This window comes from Helicoverpa armigera, chromosome 5 (assembly GCF_030705265.1).
Source record: "Helicoverpa armigera isolate CAAS_96S chromosome 5, ASM3070526v1, whole genome shotgun sequence".
NCBI classification, from domain to species: domain Eukaryota; kingdom Metazoa; phylum Arthropoda; class Insecta; order Lepidoptera; family Noctuidae; genus Helicoverpa; species Helicoverpa armigera.
This window is the reverse complement of record NC_087124.1, coordinates 12,423,347-12,451,073: the sequence shown is the minus strand read 5'-3', so window position 1 is coordinate 12,451,073 and position 27,727 is coordinate 12,423,347. Positions and strand designations below refer to the sequence as shown.

Sequence of the window (27,727 nt, the reverse complement as noted above, 5' to 3'; positions counted from 1 at the left end):
CATTGGATTTTGGTGAAGACTTACTAACTGACCTAACTAAAATGTAAAGTCCACATCGATTCCGAAAATATTTGAGGACAAAGTTCGAGGTTACGGGTTTTTTTTTCGAAAACATTAAGTTTTATCAAACAGATAACAATTTTAGATAATTAAATTATTTACAAAATAAGCAATATATTTATTCACCTATTCACACTTCTCAAAGAATGGATTGGATGGGTAGTTATAATTTTCAAAAATTAAAAACAAAGGATGCAATTCAACAATTTCATTTATTTATCCTATTTACAATTTCTATTTACAAAGGAACATGAATTTAGTGTTCGTCTGTACAACTTATGAACAGTAGGAAAGTATATAATGCGCTTGAACGCTACCAAATAAATATTTCAAAAGTATCATGTATATTGTACATTTTGCGCAAAGTTATGAACATAGAGGTACTATTTGTGGTAACTGGCAGCAAGTTGGGCATCAAATCGACATTTACCCCAAGGGTCTATTCCAGCCGAACGCGCTGAATACTTTTTTAAATCCATAATAACTGTCAGGAATGCTGAATATGCAATGTTTTATAAAGAATTCGGCTCAGATAAGTGTGCGGCTACTCTAAATCGTAGCAACCCAAGAAAGGCTGCAATTTAGCACCTAAAGATAAGGTAATTGCATCGAAGTGAGTTAACACAGTGTAAAATAAACTGTGTGTATGGCCAATTTTTGTTTGGGCCCTCAGCACCATTTTGAAAAGGAATAACTATGAAAAAATACGAGTTGAATGACCCTGTTTTATGCTTTGCTTTAGCTATCTTGACCCTAAATGAATAGAGTCATAAATAATATCAATATTATTACAATTCCCTGCAAGATGCTTCCAACTATTCCCAAGAGGTTTCTACAAGATTTAAAAGTATAATCACTCATACACACTATTGATCTACTTGTTTAATTAATATTCGGAAGACTTGCAGTCCGATAATCTCACAACACACATTTTCACACCTGGCAACTAAATCTCTAAGGCCAATACTGGCAACATTGCAACCGTGTGCGTTCGCGCAGCGGAATGTTGTTGAATTTAAAGATTTTAATTATGCAGATAATTAGTGTAAGACGTCCTATAATTGTGTATGGTAAATAAAAATTTGTGTATGCAGCCATTGTGGAGAAATTCACCAAAAACAGATTCCGCTGGGCGAACGTTGGCGAACGTTGTCCTGGCGGAACTTTTTTTAATCCATAGACTTTAGAAGAAAAGAGATGTGTCCGAAAATTAGTGTGTATTTGTGTATAATTAATTATGTATGAATGAAATCAGTGCATGCATAAACTTCGGAGAAATTCAAGTTTCCGCTACGCGAACGTTTGGCCATTAGCTAGTTTTCATATAAAGCGCTTACATAGAGAGCTGTAGATTTTTACATACGTTGTTTTGAATTTGTTTATATTTGTTTAAAAAACAGATTTAGAAGAAGTCGTAGGGTTTAAAAGATAAAAATATTAACGTAAAATACACTTATTAGGTCTTAGTTCTTAAAGTATGCAGTTTGGGGTCTAGATTTTCACGTTTACATAAACCTTGTAAGTGTCTCCAACATGTTGCCAAGTATCAATGATGTTCCGTTAGTAATTAAAAAGTTATAGGATATTTTACCATGAACAGATCACTGTTTACAAAGCAGTCGAATATCACGACGTTCTAAAGGAATTGCATGGTAAAATGTATGCCAATAATTAGTTTAATCGTTCACCTATTCACTTGCAAAATTTCATGTCATTAAATTCAGTAATTAAAGAAAGACAATTAAAATATCGAAATCCTACATAATCCGACCAAGTTCGGATTGCTACAAAAAAGCGGCCGTGCCATATGTCTAAGCAACGTTCTTAACTTGGAAGGTTAGTATATTTATTAAAATGGTACAGTTGCGTAAACAAGCGTTAGGAAAAAATAAAACAATTGCATTTCTTGAATGAAAAATATTTTTTTAATAATAATGCCACTATCTACGACATTTTAGTTAAAATACATAACGTTTATTAACGTTATTTTTAATCACGTAGTCAAGTAATTTATGTAAGTAATAATAATAAAAATATTTTTGTACACGGATATTTAAATAGAAAAGTACTTGTTAATTGAAGATTTATTTTTATCGTAGATAGTGGCATTATTATTAAAAAATATTTTTCAATCAAGAAATACAATTGTTTTATTTTTTTCTAACGCTTGTGTACGCAACTGTACCATATTAATAAATACTAACCTACCAAGTTAAGAACGTTGCTTAGACATATGGCACGGCCGCTTTTTTGTAGCAATCCGAACTTGGTCGGATTATGTAGGATTTCGATATTTTAATTGTCTTTCTTTAATTACTGAATTTAATGACATGAAATTTTGCAAGTGAATAGTTGAATGATTAAACTAATTATTGGCATACATTTTACCATGCAATTCCTTTAGAACGTTGTGATATTCGACTGCTTTGTAAACAGTGATCTGTTCATGGTAAAATATCCTATAACTTTTTAATTACTAACGGAACATCATTGATACTTGGCAACATGTTGGAGACACTTTACAAGGTTTGTGTAAACGTGAAAATCTAGACCCCAAACTGCATACTTTAAGAACTAAGACCTAATAAGTGTATTTTACGTTTATATTTTTATCTTTTAAACACTACGACTTTTTCTAAATCTGTTTTTTAAACAAATATAAACAAATTCAAAACAACGTATGTAAAAATCTACAGCTCTCTATGTAAGCGCTTTATATGAAAACTAGCTAATGGCCAAACGTTCGCGTAGCGGAAACTTGAATTTCTCCGAAGTTTATGCATGCACTGATTTCATTCATACATAATTAATTATACACAAATACACACTAATTTTCGGACACATCTCTTTTCTTCTAAAGTCTATGGATTAAAAAAAGTTCCGCCAGGACAACGTTCGCCAACGTTCGCCCAGCGGAATCTGTTTTTGGTGAATTTCTCCACAATGGCTGCATACACAAATTTTTATTTACCATACACAATTATAGGACGTCTTACACTAATTATCTGCATAATTAAAATCTTTAAATTCAACAACATTCCGCTGCGCGAACGCACACATTGCAACCCTACACAAAAACGTAGGTATATAACCATTCCTAGCCAATTTCCTATAAATATTTACGCCCGATTTCACTGGTTACCGATAAAGCGTCAGTTAGTTATCTGACAGTTCATGCTTGTTCTTCTTCTTTCGTGTCGATGACATGTCGTATATTGAGACTACACTATGTCAATCCAATATGCCACCACAGCGAGAGCACGGCCGGATGCGCTCATTAAGTCCTCCCGCGAGCAAGTTATAGTTAATGCTATCTGCTAGATAAAGGCTGCTTATAATTTCTGCCTGATACTGCTGTCAATGAAACCAAATGGTTTAGTTTATCTGACAGATAAGGCTCCTGATAGGCTATCCGACACTTTATCAGTAACCAGTGAAACAAGCCATTAAAGTAGCAACCCTTAAGTATTGAAGCCGTTCTCATACACTCTGCTTGCCGACTAGAGCCTCGATGTCCGATACCTCCTTTATGCAGGTGTCGGTTAAGACGAGCGAGTCCCCGTCTGTGATGAGCACGTCGTCTTCTATTCTGATGCCGACGCCTCGGAATTCTGCTGGCACTGTTGTGTCGTTTGGGCTTATGTAGATACCTGGACGTTAATATATAGGATTTATTATCAGGACGGTGAGTTGCCATGTTACAAATGGGTTTTGTCACTATTCTAGATGTTTTTGCTTTTTGACCAAAACCATTTCAAATTGTAAAAAAATTACATCTTAACAAATATAGTACTACACCATGTCAAAACTTCAAGATAGGTTATTTTCGAAAATACAGAAATCAGAATCAGAAACAGTTACTTTACTTATACATAGGTATTTAGCGTATTTTGAACTTTACCACAGTGCCACAGGGTACAAATTCAAGTAACTCAATAAAACAGACCGAAAACCTAAACCCAAAGAAACAAGATAGAAACTCAAATAACCCAATAAACCAGTACATAAAATCACCTGGTTCTGTAAAAAGCTCTAACTTGAATCGAATATTTTGAACCTTAACACAAAGCCATAAGGTACAAACTCAGATAACACATTTTACATCGAATATTTTGGACCTTACCCCAATACCATAAGGTACAAACTCAAACAACACAGTTAATCACCTGGTTCGACAGTTACGATCATGTTGGTAGCGACGGGCACGTTGCGGCGCACGAGCGACGAGTCGTGCACGTCGATACCCAAGTAGTGGGACACGTGGTGCGGACACAGGCGGTAGGCTTTCTGTGAATAAATGGTATATGGGTTAGAAGTAGATTGAGATAAGAGATGGGAACAACATTGCTCATCTAGTGCTATGTAAACTATATGCTATCTATGCTATATTGCAGAAACGAAGCAAATTTTTTGCTTTTTGGCTACGAAACTATGATTTAAAAAATTATTTCACTGTTGGAAGCTACACTGTCTCTGGGTGATATATAGCGGCCAGTGTTGGTCGGAAATATGATAAAATGAAATATGATAAAAGTTTTTCATTTGGTAGGTACATTTTTAATTTTCGATACGAAAAGAGGAGCGGCAGAATTATGCGACAAAACTATTTGTTGTGATTCCTCTTATGTATGACCTACTTTAAATAATTAGTACCTTCTGATTTTTCTTTTTCGAGCGGGCTTCCAATAATGGTTGACCCATTACATTATGTACTTACACCAAAACTGTATTCTCAGCGATGTTTAGCAACAATTAATTACTAAAACCAAAAACAGTCAACAAAACTAGAACTTACCCCCAGCAGTTCCTGTCCATCCACGTTCTGTGGTAATATGCCTTCTTGCTGTAAATATTTCCCCAGTAGCCGACACATGCTGTCGAACAGCTTGTCTAGTGCTGGACGCTGCTCGCCTAGGATCTCGATTAGACGTTTCTGCAAAGATGTATACTTATTTAATACATACACAATGTATCGTTTTTTGCTATATTTTTAGATTTTTTTTTCTGTCATCTGTACTTGTAGGCACTATTGATTGGTGGGCCGCGGCTGTTATTTGAGTATTTTTGGCAGTCGTTATGGGTAGTTAGAAGCCTGTCTAAAATGCTATGTTACCAAGTGGTATCTGGCTGCTTGGGTTGAGGACATTAGGAAAACGCAGATAATTATACAATTTTTTAATAAATAAATTCAAGCTATTACTAGCACCAAATAAATAATTTAGTTTCAGTTTCTCAATTACCAATTCTCATAATGAGTCTTTTCATCTCATAAATGGACATTTGGAGATAAATAAAGATGCCTATATAGGTCCCTCTTAGCCTGCCTTTATGAGTCTCCATTAACTTTGACGTGAATAATATCTGATAGTATAAAATATTACCTGTACAGTGAGCACGATCTCGTACAGTATCCGGTGATGCTTGGAGAACTTGCCGGAGACAGGCCACGTGCGGGATATATCTGAGTTGTACATCCAGCGCTGACTACCTACAAGATTATACAAAATTTATAATTATCTGTATAGATCTATATTAAGATAATAAAGAGGAAACATATTTTTGTTTGTTTGTTCCCCAAAGGCTCCGAAAATACAGGACCAATTTTAATCGAGTAACACAGGCTATATTTTATTCGAGCACGGGAAAACCGTTGGTAGATATTTTATAGAGGTTCGTGACGTTGTAGGGGGCAAACTTTGGATTTACTTGGATTTTAAATCAGTTCAGATTTTTCGATTTAGAAATCTACATTATTTGTGAGTGTACGTCTGCGTTTTACGGCAAGTAATTCCTCCGGGACACAGGTAAAACCTGTGTGTACTCTAGGATCGCGTTCAAAATGTGTTCTGGACATTCTGGTATTGTATACCTGAGTCTACCAGCAGCATTTCAGTCCCCGCGAGCAGCTGGTTGTTGGCGACGTAGTGTATGTGTGTGGCCCGCGGGCCGCCGGCACACACGGGCGGGAAGGCGAGGTGCTCCGCGCCGCCCTGCTTGCACGTGTACTCTAGGATCGCGTTCACCATGTGTTCTGACATGCCTGCGGTAGGGAGAAAGTTTTGTCATGTACCGGGATAAAAGAGACAACCAGACCAGGGCATGCAATTTCGGTAAAACAAAAATTACCGGTAAAAATTCGGTACTAAAAATATTTTTACCGGTAAACCGGTAAAACGGTAATTTTTGTATTTTTTTAGTAGAGTAGGTAAAATAAGCATTAGCTATATTTGTACCTAGTATGAGCTGACAGCTATGAGGAAAAACAGAATAAATAAGAATGAATACAATTTGTTTACATTTTATGAATTAAGATGAGAAAGAAGATTTGTATCTCAGCTAGAGATAGTTAAGGACACACAAGTTTCCTAAAAAACAGCAACTTTAACACTCTTACAATTCGTAATGTATCCAACATTACATTATATTCAGGCTACATAACAAAGATTTGACGTTAAATGAACAATTGCTATATTTTATCAGACAGAAAAACGTAAAAATCGGTAAATTACCGGTTTCATATTATTTTTACCGGTAATTTAAAACTCGCAAAAATGGGCGATTTACCGGTAAAAACGAAACCGGTTAACCGTTATTGCATGCCCTAAACCAGACACATTAAAAAATCCAGAGAACCAGACACAATGAACAAGGAGATTTCTGGCTTATTGGCTTAAAATATTTTCTGCAGTTACATGAAAGTAATACATCTACTACTTATATTTTTTATTACATTTAATTTTTAAAAGCCGCCAATAGTAAAATAGTTTTACAAATCAGTAACCTCACTATTTACCTCTAAAATAAAACAAACCCAACTCACCCGGTTTAGTACAAGCCATAGCCATATTAATAGACTGGGATCCAATATAACACGTTTCCTTCATCAGCTCAATCTCTGCTGGGGACTTGATAACCCTCATAAAATGCAGTGCCTTCTGTGGGTCATTCCGAACCAGGGTAGTGTCACCTGACAATAAGAATTTAAGAATAAGGTGCATGTAGCTGGAGCAAGTTAACACGTGCAAGTGACAAGAGTGCGCATAGGGTATATTTTGCTTTGGTACATGCGCGAGTCGCTTGACCCGTGTAGCACCAGAAGATATTTAGTTAAAAAAGTTAACTAATTAAATTAATATTTAAGAAAAAATATATATTTTATATTATCAATGGCTCCAAACTAAACAAAGCCTATATCTTGAGGCCTATATCTAAGTTAGAGAGGGTTTACCAATAGAATTTATAAAATTAAAGTTTGTGTGGACTTTAGTGAGTTAACTTAGGGTACTTTCACATTTAATTATAACTACTTTTACGGATCCTTTACAGAAGAAAAAAGTAAAAGATACGAAATGTCGGGTTTAAATAATATTCTTCTTCTTCTTCTTTTTGTTTATGGCTCCTTCGTTGGTATCGAAGATTTTGCCAACGTCAAGGTAGGAAATGACACTGATCGGTTTTTTAATTTTTTTTTTTAAAACAATAATTATCTAGTGACCACAGTGATTGTAGAGCTGAAAAAGGGGGACAAAACATTTTGTTAGTATTAACAACAAACACGAGACGGCACAGTTGTTAGAACATAAATGATAAATTAAAATGACAATGACGTACATATTTGAAGTATTATAAGAGCGAAAAAATAGGTAACATCAGAACAGTAATTATGTGTAAAGGCGGAGAATTATGTTATATATGGATCTGATTTATACTAATAAATTTATATAAGGTTTTAATAGTGGGAGAATGAACTAAGGTTAGTAAAAAAGGTATGTTAATAGGACGGGGGATGTCATTAGGGAGGAGGTCATAAAGGGGAATGATAAGGCGGGGGCAGGAAAAGAATAAGTGTTCCAGAGTACCCTCCTCAAGACCACATTCACAGATAGAATGATCTCTGATTTAAATAATATTAACATAACCGCGAAAAAATCCGTAAAAGTAGTTTTATTTAAATGTCTAATATTCGCGTAAGTGTCAGAAATTAATTAGGGTACTTTGGTTACCTCTGAGAGTACTTTGGACTGTGGTATGAAGCTCAGGGTTGGCGGGATTGTCACTGTGGTACCACAGGACCGCTGGCTTTGATGTAGCTGTTAACCTGTAGGCAGTACTGATTTTTAAATCTTAATGCATGCAATTTTTGTGGGTGGTAGTAACCTAATTTTTGGTGTGCAGTGTGTTTTGTGGAGTTATTATTTAATTTTGTATTACTTAACAATACTTTTTTGATGATTTTTGAAGTTTTTGGGAAAATTAATAGGCAGCCCATGACTGGAATGGTAGGTGTTCGTTTGTCAGTGCACAGCTAATTGCTAAATCTATTTAATTTTTATTTGCTTTTAATATGACAAAATCATTGATGTCTGATGTGTATTTGTGTACTCTATGGCTAATTTTAAAACTAAATAAGACCAGAGGAGCAGTTTAGAAGAAAAAAGATAAACAGAAGAAAAATAAGCATAGCCAGTTATGAAAAGCCAAGAAAAAGAACCAAATAAAAATGAGAAGTAGAAAAAGTAACAGAATTCAAACATTTTACTACAAGATCAACATACACTTACTTATTCAAGAAGGTGGGAAAGTTCTCCACTGGTCTGGATTCATCGACGGCAAACAGTCGTGCTGCGGCCGCGCAGCCTGTTCGAGGCCCCTCCCATAGCTCTGCGTGTGCGTCTTTGTCGTGTACGAATAGGATACTCTGTAGGGGGCAAATATAAGTGTTAGGGGGGTAATTTATGATGAGATAAATATATAGAGTACTTTAAGAAAAATCGGATAGTTGGTTTTTATTGGTTCAATTTGGTTAAATATTTTTTGGTTTAAGTCGGAATCTGTTTACATACATAATTAAAATATTTATTCGCAATTTTTTTTTCATTTGTGTGCTAGGTCAGTTTTAAACAAGACTCAAGATTTTGAAAACCATACTGTTTATTAAACTCTTACTTGGGCAAAGTTCCTTTAAGAAAAGTGTATGTTTTGCTTATAATAGAAGTGTTCAACCAGCATGACCCAAAAGGAGGAGGTGCTCGATCTGGATTTTTTTTCTCAAAAGCTTTATTATTTTAATTTCAAAAACAGCAATTTCTTGCAAACAAATCCTTTCTCATTTATGTGATCTGGGCGTTAAATAAAAGAATCTTTGTTAAATCTCACCTTAAACTTGTCAGTCTGTGGTGGCTTTATCATTACTAGTACAGCGGACGGCTCCAGGCACCCAGTGAGGTAGAAGAAGTCTGAATTCTGACGGAACACATATGGTATCTTGTCTGACATGTATTGCCTGCTTGCCGCTGGTATTACTATCTGAAAGCAATTGTTTTGAAATAGGATTATTATTATTTGAAGCTTAGAAAACTATTTGTAGCTTAAATTAAAATTCTTTTATCCATACTTATACACATACATAGATGAAGAGAAAAAACAAATTAATGCCTTTTACAATCATACATTGTAAAATGGCTGAGCATGACCAAGATTCCAATAACTAAGTATTAGAAAAAAGAAATAGGTACAACAAACATTGTTATAATAGTTTTTTCTTAGTTATTATATTACCCATTTAAATATCAAAATAAAACTCACAATATGTGATTTATGTATATTTTCCGCTTCTCCCGCTAATTTCTTGACCAACGTTTCCCGCCTTTCTTTATACTCTGCCTGAGATATGCCACAAGTCAGATGCTCTTCAGATATCAAATGAGGATGAGTATGACATGTTGGCTGGCCAAAGTTCCCCTTTGGCACAAAGAAAAGAGGTCTGTCTATCTGCTCTGTGGGAGTTTCACAGGATGATAGTTGTCTATGGGTGTTCCGAAATAAGGGTGGTCTAAACAGTCTTCGTCGCTCCTTGTTCGCTGTAATAAAAGGGCGTATTTATGTCAATCTATTCTAATATAATTAAGAGGAAACATATTTTGTTTACATTAGTGAACTGAGTTAAAAAATTCTGTCACTGTTGGAAAGCTACTTTATCCCCAATGAAAACAGGCTATATTTTATCCGGGTACGGGCAGTAGTTCCCCCGGGAAGCGGGTAAAACAGCGGGAAACAGTTGTTTATAAAATTATTGCACGCTTTATCAGTCATCCTTTTGTTTGCACTTTGATAAAAGATTGCAAGCAATTGCAAAGTGCAACTGCGTTTTTTGTTCACTTATTACATTAAATTTGAAAAGGAATTGAGACATATCTAGATATGTTTGAAAAGTAAATAATAATTCTAATAAGAATAAAGTTTATGTTATGATAATTTCAAAACATAACCTAACTAAAATATAGCTTACCAGTATTTGTTACGAGCTTCCTTATTAGATTCATTTCTAATTACTTTGTCTGTATAATGGAAGGGAGATAGTTTTATATGCAAATATTACGTGTATTCTAAGCAATTTGGGTCATTGCAAAACAGACAAATTTGACATAGAGATGAAGATGACACTACAAGTTTGACAGCTGGTTATGCTCCAGTTGCCATGCAATTGAGTTATCTTTCTCCCAATATATTCAAAATTAAAAATGACAAAACTATGATTTCAGAACTGCATAATTAATTCCAAAAAACGTGAACAGGTTTATTTTTAGGTAAACCACTACGCATTTATTTCAGTGCAGACAAGGTTAAACCAATTTTCACTGCTTTATTGGTAGTTTGTCTATGAGAATTTGCTATTTGTAATAATTAAATAAAAACGAAAATTATTAGTTTAAAATCGTTTGTAAACGTCATAAAATAACATAAAACCTACAATTCACATATAAAACATCTTTCGACAATTATCTACTAAAAAGGGTGGAATTCTATAGATGATATATGGTAACATCAAAAGTTCCGTTTTACGCATGCTAATTAAAGCGGGAATTTCGCTCTAGCTTTAATAAATTGCTTAACTAAAATCACCTGTTAACACTTTCTTCACCGTTGTTACCGCAATGATGCGAGTCGTTACGCAGTAACGCTACGGTAGTTAGAATAATAGATGTAGAAGGAGTGTATGGGCTGGCTAAATGGGCCTACATATGGTATTGTACGTAATATTTTTTAAACCGTCTTCCTAAAAGGAGGAAGTTGTCTTTTTGGAAGATTATATTATTTTTTGGTGGTTTAACACTAGTAATATTTTACTAGCTAGACGAAGGATAGGTAGGACCAACATTCAGTTGAACTTTAAAATAAAAAAGTGACTTAATTTGGTATGCTGCTGACACGGTAAAACGGTTGCAGCTTTTGCTTATTGAGATGAAATTATGTAAATACCTAAATATTAAATTAGATGTAGCGATGACAAATTAGTCTCATCCTCTTATTATCGTTTCACTCTTGCCAAATAGTTCGTGGATAAAGAGAAGGACCCAGCCTACGCCCATGTTCTGCTGTGCCTTGGTCTCTCCGAAACACAGAATATGCAGGTACTTGGTACTTAGGTACTTTTTTGTGATATACTGAAATTTCTAAGCATAGGTCACGTAAGAGTGGTTGTCGATGAGGTTTTGAATACTTTTCCCGATTCTATCAAGTGCTCTATGTCATTTTTATCCTACTTTGAAACTTTCTTGCTTCTTCTCGACTTCTGCATGGTATTTCCGTCTTCCGCTTTTCAGCAGAGAGTACACTAATTCGAGGAAAAGAGGCTTTCCACGAAAACAACCAAATCTACAGACTAAACAAAGCGCTCTACTATTGAAAACCTAGTTTATATGTGGTTGTAGGGTGTCCAGAAATTTGGAATTTCTTAAGGACATTTTCTAAGGTCATTAATTTTTGGGGACACGTCTTAAAAAGGAAAAGAGGTTCTATTGCTAGGCTCTGTGGGCAGGAAGGTCATGCTACGTTCACTGGGCACGTCTCGTGAGGCAGCCAGTCAGCGCGGAACGAGCGGCGCGTGCGCACGTACCGGTATCACACAGTCGGAATACGATCGCGGGACCCAAATTGTGTCGTAAACTGTCAATCGTGCCCGTTACAATAGTGTTTCATAACCGTTCAGTGCTTGTTATTTTTTTAAAGGACACCCAACGAGAACGACTCTGCAAAGAGGTTTGTTTACTTTCCGTATTACATAGAAGTTATCGAATGCCCTCTCTGTCTAGTTTACTATGGTCTAGTCGATAGTTCGATAAATGGTCGGAGTTGGGCCCATTCGCGGGTTCATTTGCATCGTTTTGTAAGGTAATGAATGAATGTTACGGTCCGTTGCAAGGATTACTTAACCCGACCTCGGACAGCTTCAAAATTATAACATTTGACGTTGGATTGTGCGTGTTGGATTGCGCACGAGTAAATAGTAGTAAATAGTACCTATTTGTAGTAGTAGCGGTACTTGAAAAAGGTTTTATTGTTAAAGTTGTTGCGTGAGAGTAAACATTACTGTTTTTGTTCATGAACACGTGAGCCTGATTAAATTAGGGCGTTATTTGAAGTTTACTTATTTCAATATTTATTCACTGTTTACTAACAAGTCAGTGTTCGACTTTAATTTTCCCAAAAATCTGTCATCTATTCGTTTTCGCAATTCTTAACATATTCATAGCTTATTTAAGTGAAGAAACCCAAAGAAAAAAAACCTGCACCTATATTACCTAATGACGTTTCTAACACTAAATAGGAATTAAAAGTTTATCCCGAAATTCCTGAAAAGATTCATGGAATCCATTTTACGTTTACTTATACCTAACTTGAGTCTTTTCTTTGAATTTATTTATTTATTCACAATATTAGAATGAAATAAAAGCCTTTAAATATCTAGGTATGATGTCACTTTTTATGTTTTTACTGGTTTTGCCGAGTTTTAAAAATAATTTAATTGTTTTGACTTACAAATTAATTCTGAAGGTGAACACATTAGGTAGATCTTCGTTGAAAGGTCACGATTCACGAATAGGTAATAAAATCTAAACCTATCTTTATAATTATTAAATGTAGATAGCATTGATATAGTGACTCTACCTCTATTTTATCCTTTAGTATTTGCTATTTAACATTTTATTTCTGTATCAAAGTCAAAATCGTTTATTAAAAGTAGGCATAGGATTTTTCACGACAAAATTACAAAATGGCACCCCCAAAACCCTTCATTTTACCACTTCCTAGTGTTATGGAATGGAATGAAGAAGCGGTGAAGAACAAACTTCGCAGATCATTATTATCATCAGCCATTTGTACTTGTACTTCTGCAGTGCACATGGCTTTTCTCATACAGAAAAGACAGAAGAAAAAGAGAGAAGTTGGGAGAAGTTCAGCTTTTTTCATGTAGCTATCCATCTACAGTAATTGATGGCAAAGATTCATACTTAAAGAACTAGAGCTTAAAAAAAGTTGCACAATTAAATAGGCATTTGCCCTTTTGTTTTTAAGAAATCGGACAACCAGTCTTAGCTAGGGCTATCGGGTTGCCCGGGTAGCTATGTTGAGGAGGTCAGATAGGCAGTCGCTCCTTCAACTGTCAACTGGAAGCCGACCACAACATAGTTGGGAAGAGGCTAGGCAGAAGATGCTGATAATCAGTATTTTTATAGTAAGAATCCTTATAAATCAAACTTTCCCTTTGATGATAGGTATAAAAAGTATCTATTCATCATTATTATAATCTGTGGTCTTCCCTCGCTTGCTCTATTAAGCTGATTAAGAGATGGTAGTGTAATAAGCTTTGACAAAAAAAAAAATATATTTTTAAAGTTCAGTTGGCGCGTTTGACGTTCGTTTCGTTAAGTGTTTTTATAAGTGTCAAGTATTATGTCGTTTTGTTTTATTTATTTTACAAGTGTTATACATCAAAATAAACTAGAAGATTTGGGCTTTACGATGATGTTTGAATATTACAGTTTTAGCTGATAAATCTAGTCTAATTTTAACTTCAAACGATTGTTGTTTCGAAAAAATGGCCGGCAAGGTCATCGGCCAATCTTAGTTTTGTTTATACATATTTTACATACTTTGCATTAAAATATTGTATCTAATATCGTAATAAGCAAAATAATACATTTTTCAAACAGAAATATACTAAATTCATTGAAAATTTCGTAATAGCCTTCTCGAGCGCGGGAGACATCGCGGTAAAATTACGAAGAGTAGTGTTTTGTTTCGATTTAATTAAAATACTTAGAGTTAACCGAATATAATCATATATACATCAGAAGAAAGGGTAATAAGTCTAGTTTGTTCTGAAAATATTTTATTGATAAAATATGCAACAGTTGTCCCTTATATTTTAAAATGATAGAAATAAATGTGTTTTTTTCTTCTTAAAATCATGTTTAAGCCGGATTTTAGTATTAAAGATTATAACTAACGATTTTAAAATATCATTAACTTTGATCTGTATTCTTTAACCATTTTTTTCGTATTTTTTTCTTTATTCTAGCCATTACGGTTCAGTAGCTGTATAGGTTTTTTATTACGACGAAGTTGCGAGTCGCGCGCGGTTCGGACGCCCCGCGCGCGGCTGGACGCTAGAGAGAGAAACGGTCGCGCGGCCCGGACGTTAGAGTGGATAAAGTAAGATCAAATTGGCGGCTAAGCTCTTTGGCCCATAAAGTTGTCTTTCGTAGTTTTTATTTCTTTTTACTTTACAAATGTGGGCTGTGTTATTTAAGCTTGTAGTTTAGTTGATATTCGTGCTAAGCAACATACTTAAATCCTTTTAATGTATTAAGTTAAAACAATAAAGTTAAACCAGCAGAAAATAAGAGTTTTGACCCCACAACAAAAACACATTAACTAGAAATATTTAGGTAACTGAAAGTACCTTCGAACACCATGAAAACAATACCCTTTCATATCGTACATAACTTCTTATGTACCTTAAATACAAAGACTTACTTGCCCGAAGGAAAACTGGGTAATTAATGTGTAGTTATGTTCTAGACACATTATGTGTCATTTTCGCATTAATCTTGTAACCTTCATGCTGTGATTAACTGTAAGTTTTATTCAAAATCATTTGAATTCAGAAAGCCGTTTGGAATAGAGCTGGGATCTACGATAAAACGTTTCTACCAATTTATTTTTATTAATAATTATTATATGAATATTCAATATCCGTCGGTATGTGTAAGGGACGCATCAATTTACTTTAGATATCTATGAGCAGATTTTCAGTTTTCTTTGACTTTGAGTTTGAGACATTCACGGAATCGAACTCTATCAAAAGCCAACTATATTATAAGGTTAACTTATTTTTAAATTGACCTTTTCAACTTATTATTGACAAACCAAAACGACTTTTGATTGTGAACAAAGCTTTACATCAACGAATTTCCAATTTATTTTCTTTATATTGATAAACAATAGGAAGGGATTACGTTCGAGCATTAAGAGACGGCCGTTAATGGCTTCCTAAGCCATTCAAAGCTCGTAAGTACGTCGGTATTCACAGGCTGGTCGGCGGAATGCGCCTATTACTTGAGTTCCGCCTCTCGGATGCGCTTGCGTCGACGCTAGAATGGCGGGAATCTAACGAACAGACCAAGTTATGGGAAAATGGCGACTGGCTGTTCGATTGTGATTTAAATGTCGTTAGGGCTGAGTACCGAATGTTTTCTGCAGTTGACAGCTGTCAGTTTTCAAGGAACACAGTTGCTGTCAGTCCAGTCTGTCACCAAAAAACGGTCGGGGTACACTGGGGTACAAGTATAAAAATAAAAAATAGACTTAGTTTAAAAATGGAATCTATGTAGCAAGTAGCTTTAAGTATGAAGAGAAGGAAACCTTTTTGCTCGGATTTTGAAATTCCGTGAGTGTGAGAATATTATTTAACAATAGAATTAAAGGATGTTTATTAGAAGGACACACGTAATTATGTAATATTTTGTTTCTGTCCGGTGGGTTTTTTGTTAGGGAACATAATAATCATAAATCTATAAGTGAATAAAGTGCCTTTTGATGGACTTACCGCCAAAGCTCTCCCCTCGGGTCAAACTCTAAAAACCATAAAACTTTTACTACTCCAAAGTTATTAACGAAACTAATTCAGAGAGTAAGCCGTTAAAATAGGATGGTAATGAGATTTCGTTCGTCACTTCCAAAAGAAATAGTGTGGGTCATCAGTAGCTGAAGTTTTTTATAACGCTCTCATGATGAAGTAGTTTTTTTTACTCTGTGCGAGATAACTTCATAAATTCGTCGTGACTATTGTGGCTCCGTACAATGAAATTAATGTAGCCTTTTTGATACTCGACTATTTTTATAACACAGACAAAAAAAAAACGAAACTGAAATATGAGTAAAAACTTTTCTTATTTCGAATTCTCGCAATTTAAATGTTAATTAACCATTGAAGACTAGACAGAAGAATGTTACATCACCTTGAAAATGTTTGGACAGCGCTGGTAAAAAACGCAGCGTAGTTTTTGCTCCTTTATTTACCTGCCTATTATTAGTTTAGCTTTATTATTAAAGCTGTAATACCGAGTGCGCCGGCAAAAACATAAACGTCAAAACAAATCGACTTTGATGTGCGCTTTCAAGAAATGATTCTCACTTGCATGCTCTCGAGGTGCAATCAAAAATGGAACAAAGCAAGATAATAAGGGCTCACAAAAACATATTTATAATCCTTGCGAATATGATAGTTGATGCATCATTAGCCCGAGAGTTATCGAGGCGCCCCGCTGCGACCGATCAATACTTTTTTGTTTACCTTTTTATTTGCCGCGGCCAATTTACGTGGCAACACTTTTTTTTACAAAAACTGACATCAGTTACCACGGGAAGTTTTGTGTTGGTGAACTTTTTCCAAAATAACGAATTCGGCTGCATGGTCCAATGCACACCCTGTTTTCCAATAATAATAATTTGGTAAAACGTTACACATTTGAAGCACATGCGGCCTTGTAGAGAAACAATCGTGTAACCCACGGTCCCATTACATGGCAATTTGCCTGTGTAAGATTAGACCACGTTTTAGCCTAGCCCCGAGGTGTCATGACCGAAGCGGACTCCAGACAAAGGTGGCCGTAACCTAGGGCTATTCTTTCTAACTTATTATCCTGCATCGAACCACTTAGGCAAATAACACGATGCGAAGTAATGGATGCCGATGCGTTCAGTGATTTGTGTAGATCGAGCCGCGTTTTGTTCTAGACTTTTTGTGAATGTAGACCAGTCCTTTGTTCGTACCAAATTAGGCAATATCACAATTACACAGCGCACACTTGTGCACACTGCGCACACGCCTGATACGGAACTTGTCTTTCCCGTAAGCGTCTGGGTAGCTACTATAATAAAATATAATATTTTTCGAAAGAGCTAGAGAGAGCGATGACCGGCGATTAGTCGTGGCATTTTTTATGGACAACGACGCATGCGCAGGATGTTAGTACGTGACTTATTTATTAGGTTGTACCCTCGCGATTTGATATGACTACACAAAAAGTTAACAACGCAACGATACTGGAAGAAAACCTATTAAGAATGAGCGACATTTTTTGCTGAATGTTTTGCGCCAGTTAATGATTTCTGATTAAGTGTAGCAGAGCTTATTATGAGTATGTAATTTTTTGTTGAGTATCTTGCTATATCGATGAAATGATAGGTACAGCCTATCAATCAACCTAGCCTATCAGTCTACTTTGTTGCATTATGGCACTTAAAAAATGTATTTACTTACAACTTTATGAGGGGTAACAAAAAACGTTTATTCAAAGTAGGCTAAAAAATAGAACCTTTCGAATTTCAAAATGAAATGAGACAGCCCCCAAAAGTGTCCACCTCCACCCTTCACCCCTTCCTATGTGTCTAATTAGGTAAGCTATAAATAGTTAAGTTAAATAGCAATAATATCACGAATGTTATTAGGTACCTTTTTATCTTAGAAAATCAAGAAAATTAAAGATAGCCATAAGGGGGAAATTCTTTAATTTATTGGCAATATTGGCATGTGTAGCTTTCCTGGTTGTCATCAGTAGAATACTGCAGCAGTCACGCCATCGCTTTTCTTCCTCCCACAGTGTTGCTAACTGTTCTAAAACCAGTTATGCAGCCAACTAACGCCTAAGCCCTTCTAAACTATTTGCATCGACCTCATTTATTAGCAATTCAAAATCTAGAACAGGATTATTCGAGTTGCAATAAGTCAGGCCTTACGCAACTAGATGTATGGACAAGGTTCGGCGGTGGGCGCACCCACTCGCAGTTGCCAGCTGCAAAATATATTACACGAAATTTGAATAATGGCGGGAATTTATGTAAGAATTCATAACCGCTGGTGCCTTATGAAGATAATAGAGCTTATAGATGTGCGGAAGCAGAAAGGTATGAGATGAAATCACAACTTGTATCTTTTATTTTTCTTCTGCTAAAATCAGCTGCTGTGGATTTTGTCGCATGTTAGCTACCGTGCGTTTGGTTAAACTCTGAGTAAAGTAAAAAAATCTTCTTAAATCCTTGTTAAATCTACACCTACAATATCTAATTTTGTCGAACTGGGAAAAAACACGTTTTCCCAATATGGCGGGTGAGAATTGGCGGGAATTGAAATGACTCGTATTTCTGTGGCGGGAATGACTGTCCCGTTTCGTTTTACGGTCCATGCAAGCCGTAACATTGAGGTTTTATTGTGTTTCGCCTCGCCAGAATGGAGATGTCATCCGTGGTCATAAAATTCTAGTGGCCGTTTACATTTTGCAATATGAAACATAGCGCTATTATGTTGTTTTAAGCGATGACGATTTTAAATTATACCTGATGAGTATGAGAACAGAAATATATAAAAAGGGCCATATAGGTCTATCCTACAGGTACCTAATATATCCATGACTGAAGTTACATAACTGGCTTACATACTAATGACGGTTTTTTTTTAAATATAAGTTGAGAACTTTCAGTTTTAATGAAAGTACGAGCATTTATGCGAATTCCATGACATTTTGAAAATCTGTAATTTAATATTCGAATCCAAAAAGTTCTTTCACAGTAAAATTAGTAATAAGCTAAAAATATGATATAAATAATATTGAACAAACAGAACTTAGCTATTTACCGCGTACTCCGGCCCGGTAGGTAAAGTTGTCGCGAGGCCTTGCCAAGCCGGTTGCCATTTGCAACGATGACGTCACTTCTCAGTGACTCAAGAAATTGCTGCTCCGTTGCCTACAAAGTATTTTAATGTAAAGCCTTCGATGCCTATAAATTGTATTTGTTTTACACAAAACTATAGCCCTTGTTAGCACTGCTCTCGGCTCTACAGGACCAGTTATTTACTGCTCAAAAATAAAGCAGTAAGGTGTGTTTTTGCTTGGTTTTTATTTTGAATGCAACTGTATTTTGTGGTAAGTCTAGACTAGACTGCCAACAGCTCTTTTGAGCTTCCTTTAAATGGATCACTCGATCTGAAAAACTAGCAGGGGTGTCAGAAATAGAAGAGAGCGCAGATTTGGCAATATAAGCTTTCATCAAGTCTAACACTAGAAAATATTTTGCTCGTACAATGCATACGGGAGCTGTAATATGCCTGCTGGGTCTGTGGGATTGTTCCAAAGCCTTGTCAATCACCGCGATCCTGGTACATAAAGGGCTTAAGAAGGAACATGATGGGTTTTAGTCAGTAGGAGCGTGACACTCCCTCACGCTGCACCGAGCGGGAGAGGTCATGCAATGATTTCCGATTTAAAAAAAAACGTAATACGACATCATAACGAAATCGTGTTTTCAATGTTAGTGATAAATAAAGCAGCTATCTATTCTTCTTCCCACCAGAATCTGTAACGTCTAAGGTACGGCTTCAGATAATTGTTCGCACCTTTCTCCCTCTCTAAATTACGAGTATAAGGCGCGGCTTGCAAAGTTAATTAACTGCAAGCCGGCGTTAAAATATAAAAGCCTTTTACTACTTTTTGCGTAATAGCCATAAAACTGTTTATTTTAATTACGACGCTTACAAGATTATTTCTTTATTTATTACTTGACGAGCAATGAGGTTGTATGCAAACTTTTTTTTTTTATAAGGAATGCGTTTTGATAATGCTGGCTGCCTATTTAACAGCACCCTTTCTATTTGTGAGGCTGTAGGGACTACTTTGGTTCTACTGTACCGTTTTTTGATATTCTTTAATCAATAGTTCATCTAAGAGCTATGTTTTATCTTGGTACTCTTCTTCAGGACAAGGATAGAACCGTCAGTGCAAAACAAGTTAGTAATAAAATGCCAATACCGGTATTACGGGATCCCGTAATACCGTGATCACGGATATATTTTGGTATTTTTTCAATACCGGTATTGAGGAGCCAATACCGTGATTACGGTATTACATCTTTTTATAATTTTAATTATTGTGGTTTGTTGTAATAAGTAACAGGAAGTTTTAAATAAGATAAATAACTACGACTCGTAAGATGTATGTACCAACTCGTAATCTTATTCTCACACTTCACACTTGTGTATTAAGCGCCAACCCGCCCAGCATACCCGCCCGCTGATAATTCTTCAGCAGGGTTTTGTCTCCCTTTTTGAAGAACAGGACGACAACACTCCTACTCCACGCCTCTGGAGTTCTCCCTTCAAACAGGACGGCATTAAAAAGCTTCTGGAGCTCCCCCAGTATGGGCTTACCTCCTGTTTTTAATAGCTCTGTTGTAATGCCATCCTCGCCAGGGGCTTTTCCATTTTTGAGCTGTCTCAGAGCGATCTCGATTTTGCCACTGCTGACTTCTGGCAGGTCTTCGGTGAAATGGCGTGTTAATGTGGCTCTAGAATCCTCATTTCCAGGATAAGGTCGAGATGCATGCGATGCGTATAACCGGCCATAGAAGTTTTCCACTTCCGAAAAGACTGCCGGCACCGAAGAAATGACTTCTCCACTTGTTGTGGTCAGCTTCGTCAAGTGGCTTCTTCCAAGAGATTGTACGAATACCTTTGACCCCCGATTCAGCTCAATTGCTCTTTCAAAGTCAAGAGTATTGGAGCACCGGAGGTCGCGTCGTACGTGCTTGTTGATCTCTTGGTTTAGGGCCCGCTTAGCTGACGAGGCGGGTTTTCACGTCGTTTCTTCATAAGCCCTGACGCTGCATGTTACAGAATCTCGAACCTTCCTCCCTGAGGATCCGAACCACATGTCCACCCCACGTCGAACATGTCGAACCACATATTCGTGGTTCTGGTTAACGTCTGTTGTGGTTTCCACGGCGGCAAATCGGTTCTCCAAATTTGACTGGAACTTTTCAGATCCTGTCATGGTTTGGAGCAGTGTTGGTCGGAGCCTGGCCTTCATCAGACGGAAACGTTCGGCCTTGAAGTTGATATTCAGAGAGCCTCGGACAAGTCGGTGATCGCTACCGGTGTTAAACCTATTGATCACGGAGACGTCTCTGACTATGTGCTTCTTGTTCGTCATGATGAAGTCAATCTCATTTTTAGTCATAGTGTCGGGGCTATGATTGGACGCTTTTTGAAACTAAAGGCATGATTCCGAACGACGCAGCAAGCAGCAGTGTTGCCGCAGCAGTGCTGCCGCGACACTACTGGTCCCTGTACAATTTCTATTGGCTTATATGAGATTACATTCCGAGCTAGGCAGCAATGTCGCGGCAGCAATGTAGCGGCAGCACTGCTGCGCGTCAATGTCGCCCTGCCGCCGCGACAGATCAGTAGTGACGCGTCTGCCGCCGCAGCAAGAGTACCTACATGAATGTTGACACGTAAATTGACAACAAAAGGATGAATTTCTCTGACTCAGACTTCTTCCTCTTGCAACAGTATAAATAAAAGTTGGTCATCAATCGACATCTTGTCAACTCAACAACGCATCACCACGAACAGAGCGACACTGCCGCGTTGCTCGGAATCAGCGCGACAGGCAGCACTGCTGCGGCAACACTGCTGCGGCAACACTGCTGCGTGCAGCGTCGATCGGAATCATACCTTAAAGGATTGTGTTTTAAAAGTTGTAATCGATCTAAAATTAAACTCCGATTTCGAATTAGACGAATTCGATTTGACAATATTAAAAAATGTTTACAACAGCCGTTCTGTAGTCAAAGTAACTATATTAGTACTGTACTTATACGGGATGCCAATTTACTAAAAGCGGATATTGCGCTAAAATTTATGTTGACGAAGTTAGATGGTCAAGCTAATGACTTAAGCCAAAATCTTGCAAAAGCACTTCGAAGACGCATAAAGGAGCGACAACTTTTAATATCTGGAGTATTGCAATATTTGCATGACCGACAATACCGTGATCACGTGATCACGGTATTGAAATTTCTAATACCGGTATTGATACCGCTATCGAAAAAATCCGGTATTTGAAAGCCCTAGTTACATCAATGATTGATCGCAATAAAGTAACTTCAAAACGCAAATAAAATATTTATTTACCGATTAACTATCTTTTAATTCCGTATTACAGCTATACAGATTATTTTTTTGCTGTAGGCCCGTACGCCGATTGTGCTACCAAAGATTATCGAATACCACTATTATAAGATCGAATGAATCGCTTTGAGGCTTTGTAAGAACGTGCCTAGTCATAGCCATCTATAGGAGAATCTATTATGAGATTTAATCGAGCAATTATAAATCGATTGATGATAAAATAATTGGTTTAGAATACGACCCGTTGATTTTCAGAGGCTGTTTGTTCTCTGTTGTTATTATTGGCTTTTTCATCTGTGTAAAAAAAAACAATATGTCACATTTGCCGCCAATTTTTTTGATTAGCGCCATTATAAATACGCAAGAGACAATATAAATCTATGTTATTTGAATAAAATATCTTTACAATATTTAAAGATTGTGGTGACGAAGGCTTCGTTATAATTTAAAATGTCAGCTTTCATCAGCACTTAGCAAAACACGTCTCCATTCATGGGTCGTGGTAAACTTTTTAATTTGCCCTAAAAATAGCACACTGGTTTGTTCTCGTTTACAGTATCGGATGTCTATAATTTATGGGACAATTGTAAAGTGCATTTTGCACGCATATCTTGCGCGAAAAAATATATTTAATTTATGTCTCTATTTTTAAGTCTATAAACACACAAATGTCGGCCCTTAATGGATGTTGGGGGCGCCTTTTTTGCCTTGTAGGTATTTTTTTAAATAACCCGTTGAAAAGCTATTAGACGGTCATTAATTTAAACTTGAATTAATTGCAGTATCCAGTTTTTATGTTGTCATTTTTGGTATCAAGAAAAATATTTGTCGTCCATTAGTTGCAGTCGTGGAAATATAGCCTTCAATTAGGGCTTATTAGAGTACAACATCAAATTGATTGAAAAACAAAACAACTTATGAGAAGACACCATTTTTCAGACAGAAGAACATTCAATATTTTTATTATTGTTTAAAAATGAGAAATTAAAACTCTAGCTGAAATCGGAAAATCTAGGTTCAAAATGAACTTAGATTCCTATGGATATCTCATAGCAACTGGCATGGTTTTCTATGTTTTCATTTAGGGAAGGAAGACTTAACCTATTGACAGAAATTACTTAAACAGCTAAGCAAATTATACGTACCTATGGATAGATTGCGTGAGCTAAATAACGTAGCCGGCCAACCAACTCTAGTCACTAGATACCCATCTTAAAAATAAACTTTTCGCTTTTAAAACAGCTGTGTGACAATGCAAAAACGAACAAATAACCTGTGCCGAGCGAGCAGGTACTATTGTATTAATACGATAAACCATTATAACAAAACGAAATAAAGTTGATGCGAGTATCGGAACGCGCGAACGTAGGTATTCTAGCAACGACCACGGGGCCATTTTTTTTAAATATTTTCTGCATAATAACTATTTTTATATTGTTTTTTATTGGCCTTAAGTAATCAATTGGATTGGAAGTAACTTTTACTTTTCCAAGACTTGCGTTGAGGCTTTTCCTTTTCGCAATTTCAGCGCATAGTTTTTGATAAACAAGGTGCCTATTAATAGCAAAGAAGTTAAGAACCCAGGGCAGTTTCAGTTGGAAAAAAATACTTACTTACTACAGTACTTCGAACTTTTGAAGAAGATCTTACAGAAAAAAAACCTAACTAACTGTAGCGCTTACACGCTCCATTTAAAATACATGATTACGGACGCAAGAAAGAAATCTTGCGTATCGATGCACTTAAGGAATTCTAGTTAAATAAAACTTGAAGTTTGATACTTATCATCCTCCGAGCTCACACTTTGCATGTCTTACGCATATCTAGGTTTCAATTAAAAAGAAAAACATATCTGTCTTACAAACTTTTTGCAATTTTTTCAATTATCGTGTCTGTCGGGTGGTACAACTGTGGTATCCACTTATCCAGATATAAACCTGCATTATGTCTAAGTTTAATAAAAAGTTGTTAATTATAATAAAAAGGGAAATAAAATATTTATAAATTATAAGAAGCAGAACTTACGAAACTCCAGATAGGAGCAAGCGTTAAAATGGAAGCAGTGTATCGATCTTTGGGTAAAACTATGCTTATAAAATAAAGAGGTTTTTTTGTTTGAACCATAAAGGCTCTGAAACTAAAGAACCGATTTGAACAAATTTTTTGCTGTTGGAAAGCTGCACTCTCTCTTTCCGAGTAACATAGGCTATATTTTTTCATGGTAGGTACGGGCAGTAGTTCCCATGGAACGCGAGTGAAATCACGGGAAACGGTTAATTTAAATAATTTTGAAAAATATGGCCACTTACACAAATGGGTCATAGCCTGTTCTTATATTACAATTCCAAAACTACCAAGAAATACTGGCCACTCTAACCTCAATAGAAACTCCATGGTACAAGAGCCAGAAAGGCCGAATACCAAGAATATTGAATGCAATGGAGTCAATTGCCGATAGCTGTCTTTGCCGAGAGCTGTAATTCTTAGCGAAATAGGTTACCGAGGTACAGGCCAGCCGGTTATTATCCACTTATCACTATTAATGTCGTATCGCTATACCTTAATAGAAGTTATTTGCTCCGCTATTTTCAATTAAACTTCTAATAACAGGCTTTGGTATTGCATTTGGTATTAATTAATTTTTGATATCCATTGTCCCTAGTGCAGGAGGCGGGTTAGGGGGAAACTCGCCTCTGGGCCGCGGCCCAGATTACACGGTATAATAACAGTCGGGAAAACTGGTCCGAATGTGCGGGCCAGATTACTATGTGAAAACAGTGACGGAGGTAAGTCGACCCATTGGGACTTAATTTCATAAAATCCGATAAGTAGTTGTGAAATTTTTCACAGCTCAAAATCGTCAGGAGGCAAAAAGACTTAGATCTTTTTCATAATTTTCATCATAAATATAATACTTTGTCTAGATACTGGACTCCTAGTACGTAATATAAACTTCGTTAAATAATGGAGCTTCTATAGATATTCAATTAATATCCCCCTTTCGGCAACAAGAGTATTTTTGTAACACTCATTTATGTTGACATTGGATATATTGACATCAATATTTTCGATAATTTTGCGATTATTAAATATATTATATAGGTATAGGAACTAAATATGCAACAAAAACTTTATCCCACCTAATCTAGATATTAAAAAAAAGGAAAAATAAAAACTATGTATCAAACAAATATCTATAGGAACTTCATTATTTAACGAAGTTTATATTAGCTACTAGGAGTCCAGTATTTTAGACAAAGTATTATATTTATGATGAAAATTATGAAAAAGATCTAAGTCTTTTTGCCTCCTGACGATTTTGAGCTGTGAAAAATTTCACAACTACTTATCGGATTTTATGAAATTAAGTCCCAATGGGTCGACTTACCTCCGTCACTGTTTTCACATAGTAATCTGGCCCGCACATTCGGACCAGTTTTCCCGACTGTTATTATACCGTGTAATCTGGGCCGCGGCCCAGAGGCGAGTTTCCCCCTAACCCCCAGGAGGCAGCTGTTGTCTACAGACATCCTATATTTTGTAAGGTTGATATTTGTTTAAAAAATAATGTTTTGAGTCTATGATTAAACAAGGTATTTTGAAATATAGATACTTCTCTTACTCGCTATTTGGGTACTTTTGCCATGCATTTGTATGTGATATGTGCATCGACCATGACCTTCATGAAAAATATCATCACATTATGTGACAGCAGTGCAGTTGAAAATACCTACGCATTCATCGGCAGGCATTCAGTTATTAATCACGTGAGATGTTAACCACACAGTTTGTCATCTCCGCCAAGTAAATACGACACTGTTGTGTTATGTCAGGGTCAGAATTATTACCACCGGATTTCTGTGATAAAACTTTTAAATTTTTATGGGATATCATCAAGTAGGTACCTATCCTTGATGCAGGGCCGCGCCGCCCCTGTGTGCGAAGTGTGCGGCGCACACAGGCGCCAAGACAATAGGGGCGCCGCGCCGCGCCGCCACTGCCACCTAAATTATTTTTGTTACCTATATGATTGTTTTTTGTAGTGGAGTATCGACAAGTAGGTACAATAGGCGCAACATAGGCCTTGTAAACTACAAAACATCTATAACGCTTATTGAACAAGTCTCTCAATATTTAATGTTTATTATTATTCACGTTTATGGTTTCATTTTACGTTTAGGGTTTTAGTTTACATTCCTTACGAGCTCAACGTTAAAACGGCGGCAGTTCTTTGAACCAGGGAAAAAGTACTAGTTATTACCGTAGAGGCGCCGAGTTTGTATGAGTATGCACAGCACGCGGGCGGCACGTCCTAGGGGGCGGCAAATCGAGCGACTTATCACGTAATATTTAAAAAATACAATATCTTTTTAGTAATGATTTGATTTCAATATTTCCGAACACAGCAATAGCGCTAAGAATATTACTTACACTGCCGGTTTCAGTTAGGTACACCTGTTGAAAGGACATTTTCAAAATTAAAGATTCTTAAAAACTATTTAAGATCAACCAGTGGCGTAGCGTTGGGCAAATGCTATTTAGGGGGCGGCAAAATTAAACCAATAAAATTTCGGAAAAAGCCGCCCTAGCTTTGGTCGTCTCCTATCAATTTTGACTGTTTCACCCTTTGCATCCCCAAAAAAAATTCGGGCTCGCTGCGCTCGCGGCTCCATGTCAGATAACACATTTTATCTTTGTTTAATTGTTGAGGCATTCAATTCCGAAAAAAAAAAAATCCGTCCGTTATGGCTTTTTATGATATGTTTACTTCATGAAAACTCAAAGGAAAAAATCGCGCTCGCTTCGCTCGCGGCTTTTGCACTTCACTTCTGTACATATCTTACTTTTTGACTTTGCTTTGTTAATTTACAGTCGTTTTTATTTGTTTTGTGTCCTTAGACTAAAAAATTTTCGCGCTCGCTCCGCTCGCGCTTCCTTACAAATGAAATGTGTCTTATAAGTTGACTTTTCAACGGGAAACCCACCAAATAACATATTTTGCTGACTTTAAACATTGTTATAGATATTTAAGTGCGTTAGTTTAAGTTAATCACAATCTTTCAATACATAGGGGCCACTATAGGGGGTAATGATTGCACTGCATTGATGCCCTAAGCAATTGCTTAGTTTGCTTATGGGCTAACCCAAGACTGCTTAGGTGACTCTGAACATTTCAAGTAAATAAAAAGTTATGTGTAATGTATGTTATGTATTGCAATAGTTATTTATCCAAAAGTAGGTGGGTTTCCTGCAATCAGAGCGGTGCATGTACATATTTTTTTCTGTTGGACAAGTAAGATGGATATGTTGTGACAAAACGTATGTAGTCGTAGGGCGGCATAATCAGTTTTGCAC

The 27,727-nt window shown here is 36.4% G+C and overlaps 2 protein-coding genes and 1 long non-coding RNA gene across 6 annotated transcripts in view; 1 reads left to right on the top strand and 2 right to left on the bottom strand.

The window, feature by feature from the left end:
* Positions 1-3,171: 3,171 nt before the first annotated feature.
* Positions 3,172-10,531, bottom strand: LOC110379843 (xaa-Pro aminopeptidase 3). Of its 2 annotated transcripts, none has more exons than XM_064034740.1 (11): positions 10,349-10,531; positions 9,646-9,920; positions 9,217-9,366; positions 8,622-8,758; positions 8,064-8,170; positions 6,881-7,027; positions 5,930-6,100; positions 5,442-5,548; positions 4,856-4,993; positions 4,227-4,347; positions 3,172-3,710 (listed from the first exon to the last, which is right to left on the bottom strand). In XM_064034740.1, the coding sequence occupies exons 1-11, from the start codon at positions 10,380-10,382 to the stop codon at positions 3,541-3,543; spliced, it is 1,557 nt and encodes a 518-aa protein (XP_063890810.1). In that variant the 5' UTR covers positions 10,383-10,531; the 3' UTR covers positions 3,172-3,540. The 2 variants fall into 2 exon arrangements, with proteins under 2 accessions (XP_063890810.1, XP_063890811.1); XM_064034741.1 differs by having other exon boundaries at positions 3,173-3,710; positions 8,064-8,158.
* Positions 7,432-7,952, bottom strand: LOC135116927 (uncharacterized). The gene is made up of 2 exons (XR_010276504.1): positions 7,672-7,952; positions 7,432-7,571 (listed from the first exon to the last, which is right to left on the bottom strand). It is a non-coding gene; the product is annotated as an uncharacterized LOC135116927 (long non-coding RNA).
* A 1,356-nt stretch (positions 10,532-11,887) lies between the features above and the next one.
* The window catches only part of Pot (papillote), an 82,298-nt gene continuing 66,458 nt past the window's right edge, over positions 11,888-27,727 (top strand). For 2 of the 3 annotated variants that reach the window (XM_064034836.1, XM_064034837.1), the window contains exon 1: positions 11,888-12,099. The gene's annotated coding sequence lies outside the window, so the exon portion shown is untranslated. The remainder of the gene's footprint in view (positions 12,100-27,727) is intronic. The other variant, XM_064034835.1, reaches the window with a different exon arrangement.